Below are 23,539 nucleotides of genomic sequence, written 5' to 3'. Positions count from 1 at the left end.
ATGGATGATGGTCATTTTCATTTTTAAATCATTTTAAACTTTGTATTTGAAAATAATCTCAAACTTGCTGAAAAGTACAAAGTAGTACAAAGAAGAACATATGCTCTCTACCCGGGTTTACCTGTTGTTAGCATTTTGCTCCATTTGCTTATTTATTTATTTAATCTGTACAAATGTATGGGGTACCTGTGAGGGTTTTTTTTTTTTTCTTTTTTGACAGAGTCTTGCTCTGTCACCAGGCTGGAGTTCAGTAGCGTGATCTCACCTCACTGCAACCTCCACCTCCTGGGTTCAAGCGATTCCCGTGCCTCAGCCTCCTGAGTAGCTGGGACTACAGGCGCACGCCACCATATCCAGCTGATTTTTTGTATTTTAGTAGAAACAGGGTTTCACCATGTTGGCCTGGATGGTCTTGATCTCCTGACCTCGTGATCTGCCTGCCTCAGCCCCACAAAGTGCTGGGATTACAGGCGTGAGCCACCGCCCCTGGCTTATGTGAGGTTTTTTACATTTCTATATAATGCATAGTGTTCAATTCAGGTTATTTATGGTGTCTACCACCCAACTTAAGTATAGTCACTCCACTCTGCTGTCAGATGTTGAATTTGTTCCTTCTATCTTACTGAATGTTTGCACCCTTTAACCTACTTCTCTTCATCCTCCTTCCTCCTCCTAATTCACCTTTCCCAGACCCTGTTACATGTATTTCCACCATCTACCTCCATGTGATCAAATTTTTTAGTTCCCACATATAAGTGAGAACTTGTACTATTTGTCTTTTTGTGCCTGGCTTACTTTACTTTAGAGAACCACCTCCAGTTCCATCCATGTTGCTGCAGATGACATGATTTCAATTGTTTTATGGCTGGGTAGGATTTCATTGTGTGTATGGACCACATTTTCTTTATCCATTCATTTGTTGATGAACACTTAGGTTGATTCCATATCTTTGCTATTGTGAATAGTGCTGCAATAAACTTGCTAGTGCAGGTATCCCTTTGATATGTTGATTTGTTTTCCTTTGGGTAGATACTCGGTAGTGGGATTGCTGGATCGAATGGTACTTCTTTTTTTAGTTTGTTGAGAAATCTCCATACTGTTTTTCACAGTGGTTGTACTGGTTTACATTCCCACTAACACTGTTCACTTTTCTCATCATCCTCACCAACATCTGTTACCTTTCGTTAATAATAGCCATGCTGACTATGGTAAGAGAATATTTCATTGTGGTTTTGATTTGCATTTCTTTGATGATTTGTTACATTGAGCATTTTTTCATATACCTATTGGCTATTTATGTATCTTCTTTTGCGAATATCTATTCATATCCTTTGCCAAGTTTCACATGGGGCTATTTGTTTTTTCCTGTAGAATTGTTTGAGTTCCTTATATATTCTGAATATCAGTCACTTGTTGGATGAATAGTTTGTGTTTTCTCTCATTCAATAGGTTGTCTCTTTACTCTGTTGATTATGTCTTTTGCTGTGCAGAAGCTTTTTAGCTTAAGTCCCATTTGTCTATTTTTGGTTTATTACCTGTCTTTTGTGATCTTGTCATAAATTCTTTATCTAAACCAATGTCCCCAAGAATTTTCCATAGGTTTTTTTTCAAGTATTTTTATAGTTTGGAGTCTTGTGTTTAAGTCCTTAATCCACTTTGAATTGGTTTTGTATATGGTGAGAGATAGGGGTACAGTTTTCTGCATATGGATAGCTGATGTTCCCAGCACCATTTATTGAAGAGTAAGTCCTTTCTCCAGTGTAAGTTCTTGTTGGCTTGTGGAAGATCAGTTGGCTGTGAATATGTCCTATTTCTTGGTTCTCTATTTTGTTCCATTGGTCCATGTGTCTAGTTTTATACCAATATCATTGTTGTTGCGATTACTACAGCTTTGTAAGGTATTTTAAAGTCAGATAATGTAATGCCTCCAGCTTTGTTCATTTTGCTCAGGATTGCTTTGAATATTTGGATTCATTTTTGGTTCCATATAATTTTAAGATTTTTTAAAATTCTGTGAAGAATGATTGATGGTATTTTGATCGAGATTGCATTGAATCTGTAGATTTGGGGAATGTGGACATTTTTACAGTATTAATTCTTCTAGTCCATGAACACAGGATATCTTTTCATGTATTTCTGTTTTCTTCAGATTCTTTCATCAGTATTTTATAGTTTTCAGTATACAAGTTTTTTACTTCCTTGGTTACATTTATACCTAAGTATTTAATTTTTTGTTGCTATTGCAAATGTTTTACTAATTTCCTTTTTGTATTAGCTTGTTATTAATATATAGAAACACTATTGATTTTCGTATGTTGATTTTATATACTGCAACTTTACTGAATTTATTTATCAGTTTTAACAGTTTTTTGGTGGCATCTTCAGGGTTTTCTACATATAAGATTATGTCATCAGTAAATAGAGATAATTTGACTTCTTCCTTTTCTGTTAGGATTCCTTTAATTGCTGTCTCTTGCCTAATTGCTGTGGCTAGGACTTAAGTACTATGTTGAAAAGAAAGGGTGAGAGTGGGCATCTTTGTCTTATCCCTGATCTTAAAGGAAGAGCTTTTGACATTTCACCATGGAGAATGATTTTAGCTATGGGTTTTATATATATAGACTTTATTGTGTTGAGGTACATTCCCTCTATGCCTAATCTGTTGAGATTTTTTATTATGAAAAGGTGTTGAATTTTGTCAGATGTTTTCTGTGCATCCATTGAGATGATCATATTATTTTTATTCTTCACTTTGTTAATATGTTGTATTGCATTTATTGATTTGCATATATTGAACCATCCTTGTATCTCAGAAATAAATCTCACTTGATCATGGTGAATGATTCTTTTAATGTATTCTGGAGTTCAGTTTGCTTATATTTTGTTGAAGATTTTTGGATCGATGTTTATTAGAGATATTGATGTATATATTTTTTCCCTGTAGTGTCCTTGTCTGGCTTTAATATCAGGATAATGCTAGGCTTATAAAATACATTTGGAAATATTCCCTCTACTTCACATTTTGGAAGAGTTTGAAAAGAATTGGCATTAGTTCTTTAAATGTTTGGTAGAATTCAGAAGTGAAAGCTGTCGGTCCTGGAATTTTCTTTGTTGGGAGACTTTCTATTACTTATTCAATCTTCTTACTTGTTATTTTTCTGTTTGGATTTTCTGTTCCTTCCTACTTCAGTCTTGGTAGGCTATATGTGCCTAGGAATTTATCCATTTCTTCTGTTATCCAATTTGTTGGCATATAATTGTTCATAGTAGTTTCTTATGATCCTTTGTATTTCAGTTGTAATGTCTCCTCTTTCATTCTAATTTTATTTACCTGAGTAGTCTCTCCTTTTTTTCTACCTAGTCTTTAGCTAAGGTTGTTTATTTGGTTTATCTTTTCACAATATCAACTCTTGGTATCACTGATTTTTTTCTATTGTTTTTCTAGTCTCCGTTTTATTTATTTACACCCTGATCTTTGTTATTTCATTCCTTCTGCTAACTTTGGGCTTAGTTTATTTTTCTTCTTCTAGTTTCTTGAACTGTAAGAATAGATTGTTTATCTGTTATTTTCTTTTCTGATATAGATATTTATTGCTATAAACTCCCCTCTTAGGACTGCTTTTGCTGCATCCCATTAAGTATTGGTATGTTGTTTCATGTTTTTAAAGTAATGTAATTTTATAACTTCCTTAGAAGTAAAAATATTTTATTGTCAGATAGCTCTACTATTTAACAAAAGGTAGTGGTAACTTGAAACATTATATTTCACCTTGCCTTTGTCCTGTTATCTATTTTAACTACCAACAATGAGGTCCTTTTCATGCCTGTATATGGAATGTATCATTTTTTGTAATTGTTCTTTGGTAAAGTCTTTAAGTCTTAACGTAAGTCCCTGTTACTGTAACATATAATGCTACAGCTTTACCAAGTGATATATTACAGAATTTTGAAAGTACTAAATTCTTATCTAATTTTAATATAAGAAAACATTTTAAAAATGTAAATATTTACCTTTGAAAAATTGAACTAATTAGATTTGTTTAGTAAAATTACATGGGTTCAAGTGAAGTTTTTGACCCTTATTTTCTGTCTCAGCTTGATGCAGAGTCATAGGGCTGAATTTGCATGTTTGCTTATTTCTCTTGCAGTAGTTTATGATTCCACAAGTCCAAGACTGAGTTTCACTGAAGGATTATCTATAAAATATCAGAATGAAGATATGGCTTATCAAAGGGAACAGGATTCAACTCAAATAACATAAACATAATAGAGGGGGAAATTAATTATTTTAGATATTGATGAATAGACATATTATTTTCAGTTGTGAAAATTTTATTATTTTTTATTGATTTAATTATGAATTATCAATATCTTTAGCATTTGATTTTAACATCACCTCTGAATATTCTTCCAGATGGCCTGAGATACATTGTAACTGTGGTGAGGTCAGTTTACTAGTTTTTGCTTTTTCTTTATGGATATTTTAGACATAGAGCCAGAATCAATTTAGGCCTAAGGAGAATTATGGTCTCACTTCTCAAATTGACTGTATTGTGGGCAGAGGTACTACCTGCATTCCTGGAGGGACCGTAGATCAGAGAACAGATTCAAAATGCAACATAATGTCACCTTCATCTAGCTACTGAATTTTGACTTGGAACTTCATTAGGCAGCCTCATTCTCCTCAGATAACAATTAATTCCTTTTTGTTCATGGCTTTTTTTTTTTTTGTATGTTTATTAGTATTAGGCATACTATGTGCTTTTCTTATATTAGACTACAGCCAGAAAAGCTATACAGAATTAGTTCCAAGAACATTTTTCTTCCTGTAGCACCCACATGCAAGATGTGCGATCTATAGTAATTCTTATTCATTTGAAATGCAGCAATTTGTTCCTGTCACTAGAGGATAGGATTGTTGTTTTAAATTGCTGGGTTTTGTTTTTGTTGGCATGTTCCCCAATACAAATTGAATGGCTGACAAAAATCTATTTGTATGACAGTTCAATCTAGATAAGTGCCCTCTGTTGCCTAACAGTACAATTTGGGGTCTCAGAGATAAAAGCAAACTGAATGCCAGGCTTGTAGCAGAGCTTCTTGTGCAGATAACAGAGGTAATCCATATTCCTCAGGTCCACAAATCAGACAAACAAAGAAGAAATATGCATGCACATCATCTCGTTTGAAATGGTGGTCTTTTAGCTTCTACATAATAAAAAATGGGAATATCTAACTCATGAGAACAATAAAACAGCTGATATGAGATATGCCTATATTTGAAATTAAAGAGAAATGTGGTACTGACTTATAAAGTAGGAGAGTGGTCTGTTGCTTACCATTTTCCCATAGTATATTGGCTTTTTTTGAATATAGTTGCCTTCTATTTTAATATTTCTATCCTGAAATAAGTTATATTTTTAGACAATTATTCATTTATAGCTGTGACATTCTGCTAGAAAAGGTATCTCCTTTTCTGCCCAACATGAGGAACTGAGACTTTGGACCTATTGGCTTACCTCTGCCAAAAACATGTCAGTCTTTCCATCCAAATATCTCCCAAATATAATTCATATATAAAAAGAGGGATGAGAAATATATGTTAATAACAGTTATAAAGAAAGAATGGGGACTAATGCATAAGATAACAAATATACTGGAAATAGGGCCAAGGGCCCCAGTTGTAGATATTCTGAAAAATAAGGGTTTAATTGATAAGGCCTGCTGATTGATTGGATCTGTGTAGTGAAGGAAAGACTGGGATAATTTTTAGGTTTTTATCTAAGAATACCATGATAATATTAAGTGCTCAATAGGAATTGGATTTGTAGTAGAATATGCAGAAAACATATTTGCCAGCTCCTAGGTGATGGTTTGAACAATAGGTATAAAAGAAATCATTCAGATGAGTGAGAAGTGGGCTAAGGACAGAGACCTAGGGGAACACCAGCATTCATGGGCAGATCATGGGAGAAGTTACAGTGAAGGAGACTAAGGAGAGACTGAGAAAGAGAAGTACAATTCCTCCAAGGGTGGGAGGAATTCAAAGGGAGCATGGTGCTGAATCTATTAAGGAGAAAGTGGGCAACAATGTCAGGTACTATCAAGAGGTCAGACCTGAAAAAGGACTGAAAAGTGACCATTGCAGCAAAAATTGGCACCATGTGAGCGACAAAAGAAATGAAGTAGTATTGGATGATAACCCAGAATATAAAATAAATAGCCATGATGCCATACTGGTATAAATAGATGATTGGACTAACGATTGAATAGACAAATCTCCTATGCAATAGAATGCCAAATAATTTATGTAGATACTCAACCCTCAAGGGGGTGGAGCCTAATTCCCAACTCCTTACATGTGAGCTAATGCATAGTGAGTACAACATGAAAGGAGGAAAAGGGTAACTTTACAGTGGATAAACCTGATAAACACTACCTCAGCCAAGTGATCAAGGTCAGCATCAACAATGATGAGTCATGCTGATTGTATGTAGCTTCCATATGATGTGATCAAAGTGGCACTTTACTTCTGGGATCTGCCTCTGGAAAATATATGACTCCAATCTGGTCGTGAGAAAAACATCAGGCAAATCCTAATTGAGGGACATTTTATAAAATACCTGAGCACCACTCCTCAAAACTGTCAAGGTCATCAAAAACAAGTGAGTCTGAGAAACTATTACAACCAAGAGGAGCCTAAGAAGACATGACTATTAAATATAATGTGGAGGCTTGGATGGGATCCTGGAATAGAAAATGAACTTTAGGTAAAAGCTTAGCAAATCTGAAAAAAAGGATGACTTTAATTAATAATAATGAATAATTTATTGTGACAAACTGGGTGTGGGTTTTTTGGGAACTCTCTGCACTGTTGTTGCAACCTTTTTATAAATCTGAAACAATCATAAAATAAAAAGTTCATTTACAAAACGTGACCAATAATTTTGACAACTAGGAAGTCATTGGTGATCTTTGAAAGACCTGCAGAGTCGTAGGAAGGCATCTAGTTCATAATAAGCTGAGAAATGATTGAGACATGAATAAATGGAGTTAGTGCATGTAAAATAGTCTATTAACCCATTTATGCTGGAGGTTGCATATTTTTTTGTGTGAACACTCAGACCTTTGCGATGACCTTGAGTGGTAGGATATAGATAACTCCCACAAGCTTAGCGTTCCAGTAATGGAACACTGGGCATAAATGGGTTAAGAAGCTTGGCTAGGAAGGGAAGCATAAAGAGAGGTTGGGCATTTGCTGGGGGAGAGTAATGTAGAATGAAATAACTGCCAGGTGGTGTGGCTCATACCTGTAACCCCAGCACTTTGGGAGGCAGAGATGGGAGAATTGCTTGAGCCCAAGGAGTTCAAGACCAGCCTAGGCAGCATGGTGAGACCTCATCTCTCTTTCTCTCCAGATAGATAGATAGATAGATAGATAGATAGATAGATAGATAGATAGATAGATAGATGTCAGAAGTTGTAAACTGCAAGCATATGCAAGCAAGTGGGGCCATGATACTAACTTATGTTGCCTTTTGAAACATTAATGCTAAATTTATATATATGTATGACATAACTTTTAAAATGTGTAAAGCTGAGATACACTTAAAAGTGTTGATATACCTACCATAAAGGAAAGAACCAGTAGAGGGTGAAACATTGAAGATACACAAGAAAACACTTAATTGATGAAACAAAACATCTGAGTAGGCAAGATTTTATTTTATTCAACCGAAAATGGAGAATCTTTTGGGAAGAATATGTTACTTATGAATGAGACATGAAGTTTCATATTCATTATATTTTGTTTTGGGTCACCCTAGTATAGAAGTAACCGTCAAAATGTTTTCCTAGAAAATTTGGGCTAAAATAATTTTCTTATATTGCCTAAACATCATAGTTTCATTGGCTATATCCATAAAACATGAAAAGACATTATATATCTCTGAATTATGAACCCTATAACCTCACTATAACACAGTGTAGTCTATAATAAAGAATCCGTCGCAACATGGGTCCAAAAGTAAGTACCAGGAAAATAGGTTATAAAAATTGTTTGCCTATGAGGTGGCTGATTCCAATCTAGAATTTTAAAGTAACCAGGAGTCACCAGATTTTCTGAGTAAGCAGGCAGTTCTGAACACATCTTAATAGCTGGTGCGGCTCCTCTCTGAGCCATAGGTAGGCTATTGTTGCTTTATGGTACAGCCTTTGAAGATTAATCTTGAAACATATCTAAATAACACCCATAGGTGTGGTTACGACTCACCCTCTGAGATCGGATGCTTTGTTCTATCAAATAAAACCGTTTACCTTAAGCATTTATCACCCTTGAACTCTCGATTGGTATCCAATATTCTAGCTGTTGATAACAACATATAAAGGTTTGTTGGTTTGTTGTTTTTAGAGAAGGGTGACCAGAAACAAAACCTTTAGACTAACTAGCTGGTGATAACTTCATAGAACTAGGTGAATCGTGCATCCAGCCTTGGCTTTGGAGAAGGAAGGTAGGGGGACTCCAGCCTCTTGTGGCAGTGTAATCAAGTGAAAAGAACACTGGCACTGAGGAATGGGTTCTGTCCTTGTTCTGCCTCATCTTTCCTAGCTCTGTGGCCTTGGATAGATCCTTCATCTGGCTGAGGACCCTTTGTCTCTAAATTTGCAGCCTGATCCAGATGAGGCCTCGCGTGATAACTTGGTGTCAGTTACAGACAATCCTCAGGATAACTTGTTCTTGGATGTCTAGATCACTTGAAACTGTGACTATGGACAGATTTTCAATGAATGACCCCTTTTCCTTCCCAGTGCTAGGCAGATGATATAGAGAAACTAGCATTATATGAGAAACTAGCATTATATGAATTACTTGTGTACACTTATATACTTTGTTGCAGTAGTTTACTTTAAAATACACATGAAGCATCTACTGCAAAACATTTATTTATCAGAGTAACATTTCCCAGTGGGGTGTATAGTGTATTTATAAATCATTAACAAACAAGATAATAAACATTTTGATATTTTGATTATTTCAAGTAGAGTCTATGGAGTTATTTTATTTTACATATCAAAAGACTTTAAAGGATTAGATTTCCTCCACTGCATACTTACACTATTCCAGATGCTGACAACAACATCTGGGCATTCTATCACGAGCTGATTTTCTGAATGAAGTAATTTAATTGTTGATTGACAAGCTAACATGATTTAAGACACAGCCACACCGTATTCAATAGCAGTGTCAAAAGTCATAAACTGCAAGCATATGCAAGCAAGTGGGGCCATGATACTAACTTATGTTGCCTTTTGAAACGTTAATGCTACATTTAAATTACAGGCTAAAGTTTAGAAATGCTGGAAGAGGAAATGAAGAAGTGCGGCTGCATAATTTCTGGGCTCTCTGTTTTGCAAATCATTAAATGATATAGCAGCAATATGGGCAGAGTTCCTAATATAAATAAAAGTCTGTCCTAGCATTGTAAACATAGTTATTATTCCATATGGATTGCAAATGGGATTGTTAGTCTCTATGTGTGTGTGTGTATGTGTGTGTGTATATATATATAAAACCTCATGATATGCATATAAATATTCACATATGATATTATAGCTAAATTTTAAAAACAAGGGGAAATGTGGTATAACTTATCTTACTGTTTATAGCCAAAACATAAATTTCCATTTTGAACATGGAAAATGAAAGTATAAGCAAAAATAATAAATGAGAGTGATTACAATAAAAGACAACATATTTTAAAACTAATTTTTAACTTTTTTTCTGGTGTTGCATGCTAAAGAACAATGGATTATTTCAGCAGTCTCATGGTAACCTACTTTCCAGCTCTGTTGATAGCCTTGCAGCAGGGTGTGTTAGTATTTTTTCTCTGGTGGCTTGCATATGGTCCATTGGCCATGAGCTTATGATAGACACAAAGTGTGCTTTCCCTTTTTTCAATGCTACAGTATTGGTGACATGTGGCATGTGCACTTTCCAGCGAATGAGCTTGACTTTTAACTCTAAACAGTCCCTTGAGCAAGAGCAAGCCATGTTTAGAGGAATGATTACATAGAAGAAACAGATTGGAACTTTCTCTGATAGCATTGAAGAAATGCAGTAAAGTTTTTTACTATTGGAAGCCATCCAGAAATTGCAGCACCATAAAATAAGGAATTGGGCAAAACAGTAATGGTGGAATTACAGGATCTAAATAATACAGATTTTTAAAGCCATTTTTGGTATGTATTGGCAAATGATTTTTTAAGAAGGATGCATAATTTATACTTTCAGCCATGTATGGCTACTAGTTTTATTGCATCCTTTCCAGTATTTATCAACTAAAATTTAGTTGAACATGCTCTGAAGGTCATCATATACAAAGTGTTAGGATAGGTTTGCATTTGTTTATAACATTTAAATCTTCACAACAGCCCTAGGAAATAAATACTATACCATTATTTTAGAGATCAAGAAACTGATGCTCAGAAAACTTAATTCAACCAAGATCACATACTGAAATGCTATCTCTGTTCTTTTTATTTAGTACCCTGTGCTTTTCCATCCATCCTAACAATGTTCCAGGGATCAAACATTTACCTAACAGTTTTCTTTACCTTTACCTAAGCCATGTAGTATGATACATGTTTTAACCTTAAATCGCTTTTTGCTAGAAATTAATACAGCATGGAGAATACTGTGATAAACAAAAATTCATACATTGCATTTAATTTTTTTTTCTGGACTATGTGAGCTTTCTGTCCTGGATTGATGAGCCTTTTTAAGTCCTGGTGCAGGGGTGGTGTGTGGCTGCAAAGCTGAAATTGTCCATGAGAAATAGAAGTGAGGCTAAAAATGGAACACTTGGTGCCAAAGATAGATGCATTTTGGAAAATGCCATCTGGGCATTACAGAAGTATGATATTATTTAATTAGAACCAGATAAAATTAGGTAAGAAATGAATGCCAGCAATTATATGACTAACTAATCAATATAATTTCATGGTTTTCTGTAGATATCCCAAAGTGTTAATTATAACAGGAGCAGTTAAATTCTTTAGAGCAGTTAAATTCTTTGGCTATGAAAGCATAGCAATTTTTAATAGATGTATCACCTGGTAACCTTGGGCATTATTAAATATATGGAGACTGAAAGACATGGTAGAAGCAATGGAAAAGTCTGGCCAGACTGGGTAATTTGTTTTAGACCTATGGAGAAATCTCTTAACCATTTCTTCTATAGACCCATTTGATTAGGAAGTAGGACAAGCTGTTCTTTCATTACTTACCAAAACCATACTGCACTCTGTATCAATTATTTGGCTGTCTGCAGCACATAGATTAGAATAAAGGGCTTGCTTAGTGTTTGTGAATGTTGTGGATTGCTGATTAGTAATTAAAGTGCTGAATGAAGAAAATTAGGCCAAAATCGAATGGGAATGAGAACGTCTTAATTCTGTGATACAGATGTTAGAAACAGATTGTCTTCAGCAGCCCTATTCAGTGTGGTGACATTCTACATAGCCATCAAGTATTTGCATCCCATGTAAAACTCAAGTCGAATGCCTTTGAGATGGTTTCCTCTCCTATGCCTTGTGATGTAGCTGGGTGGGTATTAATTTAGTGAAATATCCTGTCTGCCAGGTGTGGGAACTAGCTGATTTTATTGTAATACCAGATCATTACTTAATTCATATGCAACAGAGTACAGCACATGGAAAGCATTATAAATCTATTTACAATGTGGCTGGTCTGATGATAACATTGTATTAAATTCCCAGGTGAGGCAATTTAAGCAATTGCTTTGCCATGTGCACGCCATGGAAATTAAATTCTCATATATGCTTTAGTAATAAACCAACTTCATTGTTATGCTTTTGCTATTTCTGGGCTGTAGAATCCTCATTCTGGTTACGTATACTCTATTTCACATGTAGAATCATACAGGAGGCGGAACCACAGATCACAGTTTTTAATTAGTTTAAGCTAAGTTAATCCGTTTTGTTTCTAATTTCTCAGTGCCTGTCCAGGAACACATTCAGTTCAGTTGGGAAATGTCAAGGCTTGGGTCAAGTAGAAAGATTGTTTCAAGCCAAATTTCCAGAACTGAGTTCCAGAACTGAGCAAGTGTATCTGTTTGAACTTGGCTTTAAGAAAATCAGCCAATCAGTATGCAAAGGACCTGTTCTTATACCAAGTAAAAATCGAAAATCGCCTTGAATCCGAAATTCTTGCATTCATAACTCACTTGTGTTATCAGTTTAAAATAGCCATTGAAACTAGTGCATCTAACTTCTTAGAGGTAACAATCAGTTGTTTATTTGTCATATTTTTTCTATAGTTCATGTATGGTCTGTAGATTTTCTTTCTAACCATGTAGTCTACCAAAGTATGTAAGTTAGAAGAAGTAAACTTTTCACAAACACACAATTAAAAGTGAGAAGTACTCTTGTATTTAACTCTGTGTGTGTTGTGTGTGTGTGTGTGTGTGTGGCAAGTATTGTCAGCTGAAGCTTTTCCACTCTTATGGTACAGACCAGAAATTGCAGTAGATTACAAACTGCATAGAGCTTCTGTCTTCTCCAGAAGCCACATATAAAGCACCAGTAGACAGTGGTAACTGACAACTAAGACTAAAAATGTTGACAATTTCTTGATTTGCCTGGTTAGCTTATGTATAGAAGTCATTAACTATTTATAAAATGCATTATGAATTGGGCTCCTTCAAACTGTAGCTGAATGTGTGACATTTCCAGCTCAAATTCTCATGTTTGCATTTGGCTAAAGTACAAATTTTATACCGTTGATAATAAAGAAAAAATATTTTAGTGAACTTTATCAAGATACAGTAAATGCTTGAGTTTTATTAACCTGGAATCTTCGAAATTAAATTATTGTGTAGGTACTTATTAATGTAGCATGAGATTTTTTTAATTCCATAAAAGGTAACATAATTTATTGATGTCTTAGAGGAAAATTACCCATAAAATAAGCAGTTTGTCATTCAAAGGATTTTTCCCCCTTTTCGGTATTCAGTTAGTTTAATGATGATCTTGCAGGCTCAGTTATGGTTAGGTACAATCAGCTAACTTAAACTTTCAAGTCGTAAAAAATTATGAGAAAATACCAGTGTTGGGCATCTAAATATAATTAGTTTCTTTTTTTTTAATAGTCTTGATTTGTTTTCTGTTTGGAAAATGAAACTCACATGTAAAGAGTTCAGTTTTCAGCATTGTTGTGTCATGCTGGTGAGGAACTATTTCTGATATTTGAAATGAGTTGTCTTTTCATTCTTTAAGAAAAGTCAGTCCTGTTAGAGACCACTTTGTTAAACTCAGCATATCATTTGCTTAATTATATCCAGAAAGCCATCCAAACAACCGGTTTTTACCATCCCAATGGTAAAGAATGACATTTACAGGGACCACCCTTCAACTGTGGATAAAGCCTTAGTTCTCCTCTGTTGCTGAGCATGTACACTCTTAATTGCTGGTTTTTAAAAGCAATGGATTCTAACCAAAACAAGATTAGATATTTAGGGATACACATTTATAATTTTCTCCTTTTGAAGTATAGTAAATCAAAATAAGAATATAATGTAATTGAACAATGTATGCCAATTTGTTGGTATTTTGGTGAAAAAAGGGAGAAAACAAAAACAATCTCCATATGATACTCTTGCATACTGTGGAATGTTTTGTCCCCATAGTGATGAAATGAATAATTAAAAAGGCAGCTCTGATACCACAGCCTGTTTAAAGGTTTCCATTTCCTTTAATGCTGTAAAATACTTTTGCTTAGCTAGTTTGAAGCTACTGTAGTAGGAACTCCAAATGAGCAAAAGCAAGCTTTGGCTTGATCTAAATATTGTATTAAGGCCATGAAGTGGTCTGCCCTGATAATTTAGCATTTTTAAATGTGATTCTGTATGAAGTCAATAGACATAGCTAATTAATAATGGCTTCAGTAAATACAATAAGAGAACCAGGCTTACTATATGCTGTTTGTGATGGTAAAAAAGTCTGGCATGTTCACAAATGACTGAGTTGGGTCACTACTGAATTGTCAAGAGATCTGATATAGATATCTTTACTGACTTCATGCTGAGGACTTGAGTTCTTTACTCTGTCCTCCTCTCTGCAATATTGTTGGTTTTATTTATCTACTTATAGACTTATTGCGGAAGCCAAGGTATAAGATATGCATTTGTGGTGGGGAAATGGGGGTTAGGGTGGAGACTCAGGGCAGGGAGTGGATGCCACCGTCTCCTTAATATCAAAACATTTTGCAATTCTTGTGCCTTTTCTTAAAAGGTAATAGAATGAAGAGGAAATTTTGTGTGGTAGAATGAACACTGAGCTGTGAGTCAGGACCCCAGTGTTCCAGTGTCAGTTTAACCAGAGCTACCTTTAGAATTCCATGAAACTTATTTTTTTCCCTAAAAAGCAAAGGAATGTCTAGATTTATTTATTTTTATTTCTACTCCATTCAGCCTTTTCAACTGGGTTCTGCCAGAGACTTAAGCCTTGTCTTCAAATATATGTAATGAACTAAATTTTTTCTTATGCACCATCCTTGGGAGAATTGATAAACATAGTTATTGAAATAATTTTCTGTGTTTTGTGGTTAAGATAAGGAACCCCAGCTGGGAAAAGTTGTAACTTCAAAATGATTTAAAGTCTATTGGTTGTTCTTGTCTAAGGTTCTTTTAAATTCAATGTAATATGTTTGATGTTTAAGGTATTATGATCTCTATGTGGTCAAGCAGTGTTGCTTATTCAGTAGTTTAAAATCTAATTTAAAAATCATATTGTTGACATCTGCTCTGAAATTGATAGTCCTTTTAAACTACAATACTTTTTCAGATCACAGTTGAACAAGTAAGAAATTTTAAGTCCCAAACTCTAGATCACAAGTGAGGAAGAGATTACTGTTTTCCAGCTGCCATTTTTTAATGGAATGGTTTTCTTAGTGAATTCTGAAGCAGAAAAGACAGCAAAGCAACTTGCAAATCTGAAATAGTGATGCTGAAGTGGGATCTGAGGCCCACACTTTAGCTTTCCAATGAATGTTCAGTCTTTTGGCTTTTCCGAATGTGTATACATTTAGATAATTCATGAATTGCTTGCAGACATGTCCCTCTGACTTTATAGAGAAGGGCGTATTTCTTGTAAAACACATTTTCAGTGTGTGAAACATTGACTCATAGCCCACTTGTCTTTATTTACTGGGACTGTGAAAAGTTGACTCATAGCCTACTTGCGTTTATTTGCTGTGACTGGGAAATTTAGTTTCTTTTACCAGACACACACATGCACGCATGCATGCACACATGCACACACACACTTTCATTACTTTTCCTTAGGCCATTATTTATAGAGAGCTGGGAGACATTTAAATTATTGTTTGTACAGGGGAGGGGCTTTTAAATTCCCTCTCTTTCTGGTTAGTAACATCACAATAATGAAATAAATATAGACATGCTACTAGGCATTGCAGAGTATAGTTGGAGATATAATTATTACCCTAGTATTAGAGACTTTTAAAGTCCTAAATTGAAAGCTTTGTAATGTCCATTTCCTGCCACAATATTAAAAAAAAAAAAAACTATATACGCCTGTCTTAAGTACAATCTAGTGAGTTTTACAGACATACAGTTATATAGCTGTATTTCTTTCAGTTTAGTGGTCTTATTTGAATGGCAATGTATGGAATAATATACAAGTTCAGATCCATTTATGAATATTAATAGAATACTTACACAACGCAGAGTTTCCTTTCATTATTGACATCTTAAAAACTTCTAATTTACATGAAACTTCTCAAGTTCAGGAACTTTACACAACTTTGGTGTGCAGATTGTAGCCAATAGGTTTCCATTAGGGGGCTCTCGAGGTTTGAGATCAGCCTTGCTACCAATAAAGCTTGGAAGCCTTTACTTTCTAACGTTCCTCTCACTCTCTCCCTTTTTGTTTTGTTTTATAGAAAAGGTCACGGATCGCCTACAGTGACGAAGTACGGAATGAGCTCCTGGGGGATGATGGGAATTCCTCCGAGAACCAGGTAGAATGCTAATCAGGAAGGCCCGGTGGGTGGCTGGAGGGTGAAGGAGGTCACTGGCGCACTGGGCTCTCAAGCTGCTCCTTAACGGTATTAGCAGCAACTCATGTGGAAGCGATACTGTTTAATGCAAAGCTGGAGTCTTAATCAACTTCAAAATGTTTCTTGGAGATCTTACATTTAACCCTTTACCTTGTGATCACTGTCTGCTATCTTTTAAAAAAATCTTTTCTTCTCTTTTCTTTATTATTTAGTACTTAAGGAATAACTTGAAACACACCGTTTGCAGACAAAGCCAAGGTCTTCACCTCAAACACATGTAAAAGGAATAAAAAAGTACATAATACAGCTTTGATAATAATGCAGTATAATTAAATCAACACTTGCAGCAAAACAAATGAAAGTAAGCTTTCAAAATTCAACGGGGTAGCCCAGTCTCCTATTGTGTGGCTTCTTAAAAATACATTCACCAAAATGCAAATTGGAAGCAACAGTGTGCAACTTGGATACCAATATAGAGGACCTGCTTCTGTCAAATAATAGTCATAATAATAATAATAATAATAATATGATAAGTCTTTTTGCAGTTTAAGATCTACGTAGGCAAAAAAATAAGATACAATTTCTTCTTAAAAGGGCTTTACACCTTGGCTGTCGGTTCTCATTGGATCATACTGTAGTGTCATGAGTCTAATTAATGTCCCGCCTCTTTCTTTGAATTAATACTACAGACTCCATTAATTCATGCAGATACTGTATACAACTTTAAAAAAGTTTTAAGAACCTCAGTGTAGACATGACTTTAAAAATGTCTCAAAAGAACCCTAATGACTGATTTTCTTTGACACTTTTAAAGAAAATACATGATAGGGACCTTCAGAAGCAAGACCTGAACATGGTTACTAATGCCACTTTGGCAAGTATTATAAAAGTCTCTACTCTGCCTAAATGAAAATGAACATAAATCAGTCACTGAGTAAACCAAAATTTCAATACAATAGTGAAACATTATATATTGATACATATTATGAAAATTGCATAATTGTATTTACCATCTCAAATAGATGATATTGTAGGTCTATATATGCTAATAGTATATTGCTATCTAGTATATTATAATCCATAATAGGGATGTTGTTTGTGTGATTAAGGACTCTACTCACCCACCCCCAAAAAAGAGAGACGAATGTCTGAGCTGATTATGTTTGTTTTTGGAAAGATCTCACCTCCTCCACTATTTGGATGTTATCAGCTTGAGTTCAGACATGTGAACATGTTCAGATTTGACTTGGGATTTCAGCTTCCCTGATTGAAATGTGAGAATAGCTAAAGGAAAAAAAAAAAAACAGCACATCAAACATAAAAGGGTGATGTGATAAAGGGGTTTTACTCATAATAGATTAAATAATGTGAGGATGAGAGAAATATTTTCTTCTGTTTTTAAAGTGAGATTTAGATTGCTCATACCTCTTGAATGAATGAATCATAGTTTTATTTCCTATCTACTGCAAAACAAAAGCATTAATTTTGCAAAAAAGTGAATGCGTAGTTCCCATGTCAGTTCTTTAAACAGCTATAGATCTTTCCTTCATTTGAAACTACTGCCTAATGCAGAGCAAATAGAAAGGAAGGGGGTGTGCCTGTCTAACTCAGATGCCTTTATTGTAATGGATGTTGTAGTTCTATGACAGGGATCCCTTTTTTTTCAAACATGTTCACTTCTCTTAATGGACATTTTATATGTCTAAAACATTTGCCTTGCGTACATGTAAGTATGATTTTTATGCCTAAAGAAAACTGTTCCACAAAAATAGATTGAGTTCATATTTTCTGAATTTTTCAAATTCTATTCCTGTCACTTTAAAATGATTATGCACAGATTTCCCCTGGACTTGTATAAATCAAACTTACAAATTCTGAAAGTGCTTGGAGAACCTGAAGTTTAGATGTAAGGAACTGTCACTTCAATAAATAGAGTATGATAAATTATAGTCATGAGAATATATACTGTTAGATTATTACTTGTGTGAACTTTTCCTTCTAAAATTTGAATGAGGTGTAAAAGTTCAAAGAGACCACACTTAGCTTTTTGGATATTTTGTTACCAAATGTAGCAAAGTTTCCATTTCATATGAAGTCATTGCATTTTGTTTTAAGGCTCTTTGTCATAATATAGGAATTAAAATCCCTCAAACTAAAACACATCCTTAACTAGGTATTGTCACTTGAGAATAACTTTTTTATTCCATATCAGCATTCATTCAGAATATGGAATCAAGACAGAAGCTCTTTCTGTAAAGAAAGAAAAAATTTTAATTTGGCTCTATATTAATTTTTGTAGCTCGGTAGCTAGGAAGAGATTTTTCTAGGTAAGGTTACTTATAATTTATATAAGAAAAGATCTTCTGCCTACAAATAAGTTTACTTCTAAGTTATTTCCTAATAAATTGATTTTCAGAATTTCTTGTCCATGGAATACTAACAATATGTGGATAAAACTTGGAGATAAACAAAATGAGATAAAAATAGCAATATTCATTTAACTGCAATTGGGATATATCTGTCAGTTTAAAAATATTGATCAAAATAGGAAAATAAGGAATTAATAGCAGTGATTGTATAGGTAGAATACTGGCTAGGTATTTTCAACATCACATACACAGCCTCCTCATAGTTGCTTCTTTGCGAAGATTCGACAATATGAATACAATAGCTATTATTTCTCATTCTGGTAATTTATGATGCAGTTTTTTTTAGGCATCTGAAACCTGACTTTTAATACATATAATTATAGTCTGCCAATTAACTATAAAGTATGTTAATATACTCTTAGGTACATAAACATTTCTGCCATGATTAGAAATGTTAAAAATTCAGAAATTAAGAATTTTTCAAAAGCATTTTTAATGTCCCTCATACAATACACCTTGCATTTAATTCCAAATTAAATGCTTTGTGTACATTCATTTCTGATTCATATTCATTTCATTCAATCAAATATAGCTCGTGCTTGATTTACAAAGAAGGGACAAGAAAATTACCTACTTTGTACATTCGAGTACTGTTGGGCTATCAGCTTTCCAAGGACTATTGTCTTAAGCATTATCATTCTATTCTTTGAAAATACCGTATTTACCATTCCATGAGGCAACATTTTATTTCTTTGGAAGAGTTGAGTTACTGAATGTAGTGATGTTGTATTTAGAGTGGAAATTAATAGTTCCTAACTTGATTGCATTTCATGAGAATCATTCTCATAAAAGGAAAAACACAAGTTGTAGAATAAAATCATAAAGCCTTTCATAGTGATATATGATAATGGGGCAAATAAACTGTTCCAAGCTTTGGTTTTGAACCCTAATACTCTCTCAGTTTCTATATGCAGAATTATATTGATCAGTGACTTTGAGTAAATCCTAAATAGAAGATTCAAAATATAAAGAGTAGACTACTTCCAAATGTGTGGAAAGTTTTGTGGCAAAGCAATATTTAGCAGATAATGATTGCTTAATTTCTTAATACGAGGTTCTCTTAAGTTCTGATTTGGGCTTGCTGTGCATAAAGTGTGTCAAACTTCAGCTACAGACCAGGGGGTGAAGTCGGTCAATTTAATTCCGCAAGATCTAAAGAAGGTCGGTATCATTTCATATAGCCCCGGCAGAGCAGATCATTACCAGGCACAAATCTGTTCGTTACGTGCTGAGGGTTTATAGCAAAATAAATAGACTGTCATCATAAGTTCAGAAAATTGTGTCTTCGACCCACGATAATGTGTAAAGGGCGTTTAATAGAGTTCAGCATTTATTCGTTATCTGTATGCGGACAGAGACGGCAGTCGCGTTATCAGCTTTAAAAAAAATTCGGTAGTTCTGGGGGTCACGTGACGCACCTCACACACAGAGGCGCGCGCGCATGAACCCTCACATGCTCTGCAGTGCAGTTTTGATTTTAGTCACAGCAGAAGGCTTAACCACAAGAGATTCCACTGGTTCAAACCAGCGTAAACCAGATTTTTTTCAGCCCACAAAGGAACAGATTACCTCTTGTATCAAATTCTGCATTGGGGGGAAAAAAATCTTTGTTTCAAAAAAGATGTTGGTTATCATAGCTCAACATGGTGGCATTGCACACTCTCGCGTTGCCTATGATGGAGCTAGTAACTCGAGAAAATACGAAATCACGACTTACAGTCTAGTCTAAGCATTGTTAATTTTCAAAAATAGGCCATCTTTTGTTTACTTGAATGAATAACTCTCGGTCTAACCAAAAAAAAAAAAAGATACAGATGAAAAACCCTCCCATTACCTAGCTTAGCTACAAATCCGATGTAGAGCTTGAATGCAGCCATGCAGCACAAACAAGATAGAACGTTTTTTGTTTGGAACCTATTGAAAAAACAAATGGGTAGCATTTTTAAACACTCATTGATTATGGCAGGGTGGCATGCCCCAAATGGTCTCTATTGCTGAAGAGTAGTTTTAAACTTTGGCCCTTTAAGTATCATAGTCAACCGAAGAATAGTGCCCCCAGAAAGAAAAGACAGCTGGCTGATCAATTCCCAGATCGTCTCTTTCTGAGAATTAATGTTTGCCTTTTTCTCCCATGATGTTGGGATGGCAAAGAGAAAGATTCCGATATATGATAGGCCAGGTATTTTCGTATAAAATTTTGCTTCTTTTGGGGAAGAATTAGAACTTTTCATGTGAAATGGCAAGATGATTTACTTGTGTGTTACTGAATAGTTGCTGAGAGAATGTGTTAATAAAAATAAAGACAACTTCTTGTCTATTTTGAAACTATGATAATAAAAGTTTCATTTTCACTGGATGTACTGTGAGACATTACATGTTAACTTATGTACCTTTTTTATAAAGGATTCTTAACAGTTTTTAAAATCTTATTCTTTGGTACTCAAAATACTTTTCGTATAACAAATGAAATAACAGAATAAGCTGGAATGCATACTGCCTTCCTTGAATTCGGGACAAAAACAGCATTAAGCGTTGAGATATCCGGGCTATAGTAAACATGATACTTTTAGGAGACTTATAGTGAGCAATTCAGGCACATTTCTCCCAAAGCAATAGTTTAATTTATTGGCCTGCATATGTCAAGTGTTATAACAGATGTTACAGATATTTGGATGTTTAAAAATTATCAGTTGTAGACCTGAATTGCTGAGGATGCAAATTTCAGACCTGGAATGTGGTTTAGTCTGTTAACAACATAGGTTTCAGTTTCTAGTCATTGCAGAAACTGTGGTCGTCATCTCACTTATACAGTGATATTTGTAGTTGAGAATAGTGTCAAATACACATGCACATACACACACACACACACACACACACACACACACAATGAGCCAGATATATGGTTATATAATTATTTTAGTTCCTAAAGAGTTAAGCAGCTTGTTTTATCTATGTATTTAAGGCAAACAGAAAAATGTTCTAAATAAGAGAATTAAAATGTTATCATAGGAGAATTGACTAACAAGTAAGGAGTGATTTTTTTATTTGACTTTAGTGAAAACAAACTGTAATATAAATGAATTAAGAGCTCATTGCTAGTTTACAATATGAAGAAAATTGAAAAATGAAGAAATCATTCAAAAATTAAAATGAAAACATGCCACATGATTGCAGTAGCCTCTTAAGCAAAACAAAAACCTAGAAATTGACTCTTACATACACGAAAGTTCATATGATAGTGAATTTTTGATACTATGTTCTAAATAAGCATTCTCTATCCTGGCATACTTTATTTTCTATTAAAATAACATTACCTCCAAATGCAGTCTTATTACTAGAGTGGGTACAAGTATAACATTAACTAACATAATAGTTTGTTGTTTTAAATACTTTTTGGAACCAAAGCATGAGCTATTAATCATTTTCATTTGTAGGTAAAATCTGAAATCAGTTGTCAGGATTCCAAATAGAGAAACATCCTGAAAACTTGTATATACAAAACCTCTTCAATGGTACATTCTTAGAAGAGAGGAACAGTAAACTTGTTTTCTTTCTTTATAATATAGACTTCTATGAAGTCGTTCCCCTTTATTTCATGATGGTGTCTTAGATGTACTTTAAAAGAGAATTTCACACTATTCTCTTTGTTTAATGTGACAGTATGAGAAAGTGATCTTTATTCGTTCAAAAAACTCTGCATGTAGTCTATGTTTAGGTTCTTTTAATGTGTTTGTCTGTGATTTTTAAATGCTAAACATGTAAACAGATAAATTGTCAATGTTAATTCTGTATCCTGTCACACAACTGATCTTTCTTTCCTGCCATTTCTTTCCTTTTTATCTTTTTTTTGTGCATTCATGTTGCAGTTGATAAAATTACGTGAAGAGGTGAGTACTTCCTAGCTTCTTTTTTTTTTTTTAATTCTGCTTTTCCCTACAAAATTGAGTTTTAAATCTGAAGTGGATCTTTGGATTTGTTTTTCCGGATAAATCTACACAGAGCAAAAAGTATCAATTATATTGTTCAGTAATCTTTTCTGCTCACAATCTTTTAAAACACAACTGTATCCTAATCATGCTTATCTCAGGGATCATTGTTCTTTGTTGGAACTGGGACAAAGTTAATACTTTAATGGCCAAAAATAAGGAGGAATAATAAAGGAATATCTTAAAACTCTACCTGAGTGTAGTCTTATTGTAGGCTCTAACTTCAAGTTTATTTATGTAGTTTCTCAAAGAAGCTAGCATGATTTTTTTTTTCTAACATTCTGATTTACTTTACTGTAAACTGTTCTTAAATAAACTCCTTTCCCCCACCCAAAATTATTAGGTTTAACATAAGACACCATGGATCTATTATCCTTTTGGGGAAACACACATATGTTATAAATGCCCTGCTACTCTGTATACATAGATACCTAAGAATGGCCAAAGTTTTCGTCATTGTTAAACACTTTCCTTTTTGTAGCATACAGCACCCAAGTGAGTTCTCATTTTTCTGAGTTTGCTGGACTGTTTCATAATGCAACTCCAGACTTTTTTTGTGTGGCTCAGCAAATATTTACCACAATGTTTATAATTGTATCCTTGTATTAATGAGGGATGCTGAATAATTCTATTTCTAAAAAATTAAGTCAAACATATCAAATATGCTTTGGTACTCTTTTTTAGAGATAGTCATTTTTTTTTTTTTTAGTAAGGTTGGGTTTTATTTTCTATTAAGACATAATGGCCTATATTGCAATTTAAAATTGTCTAATTGCTCATAGTATAGAGTAGTATGAATTACTTTTGAGTTTAGTTTGACGGCATTGAGAATTTTCTAGAATTTTTTTATTGGTATGTCATCATTATGTGATGCAGATGTTAATTTAGAAGCTTCTAGATAGTGGTTTTCAACAACTCTTTGAATTTAAGATGCATTGCTGACGTCCTGCCTCAGAAAAAGTAATCATAATATATAAAATGAAGGGGAGAAATATACAAAAACCCTCACCCTCCAACCTTTTTGTGTT

The 23,539-nt window shown here is 34.2% G+C and overlaps 1 protein-coding gene across 7 annotated transcripts in view; it reads left to right on the top strand.

Moving 5' to 3' along the window:
* Positions 1-23,539, top strand: part of VTI1A (vesicle transport through interaction with t-SNAREs 1A) — a 373,026-nt gene that overhangs the window by 64,194 nt on the left and 285,293 nt on the right. For 5 of the 7 annotated variants that reach the window (XR_001889282.1, XR_001889280.1, XR_001889281.1 and 2 more), the window contains exons 4-5: positions 15,980-16,057; positions 22,392-22,412. Coding sequence is in view for 4 of the 7 variants with exons in the window: in XM_017892468.1 (XP_017747957.1) it covers positions 15,980-16,057; positions 22,392-22,412 (99 nt within the window). In the remaining 3 variants the exon portion in view is untranslated. The remainder of the gene's footprint in view (positions 1-15,979; positions 16,058-22,391; positions 22,413-23,539) is intronic. The other 2 variants (XM_017892469.1, XM_017892471.1) reach the window with 1 other exon arrangement.

The sequence above is a fragment of the Rhinopithecus bieti genome, unplaced genomic scaffold (assembly GCF_001698545.2).
Source record: "Rhinopithecus bieti isolate Rb0 unplaced genomic scaffold, ASM169854v2 scaffold_21201, whole genome shotgun sequence".
Lineage (NCBI taxonomy): Eukaryota > Metazoa > Chordata > Mammalia > Primates > Cercopithecidae > Rhinopithecus > Rhinopithecus bieti.
The sequence above is the reverse complement of the archived record's forward strand: the minus strand, read 5'-3'. Positions and strand labels throughout refer to the sequence as shown.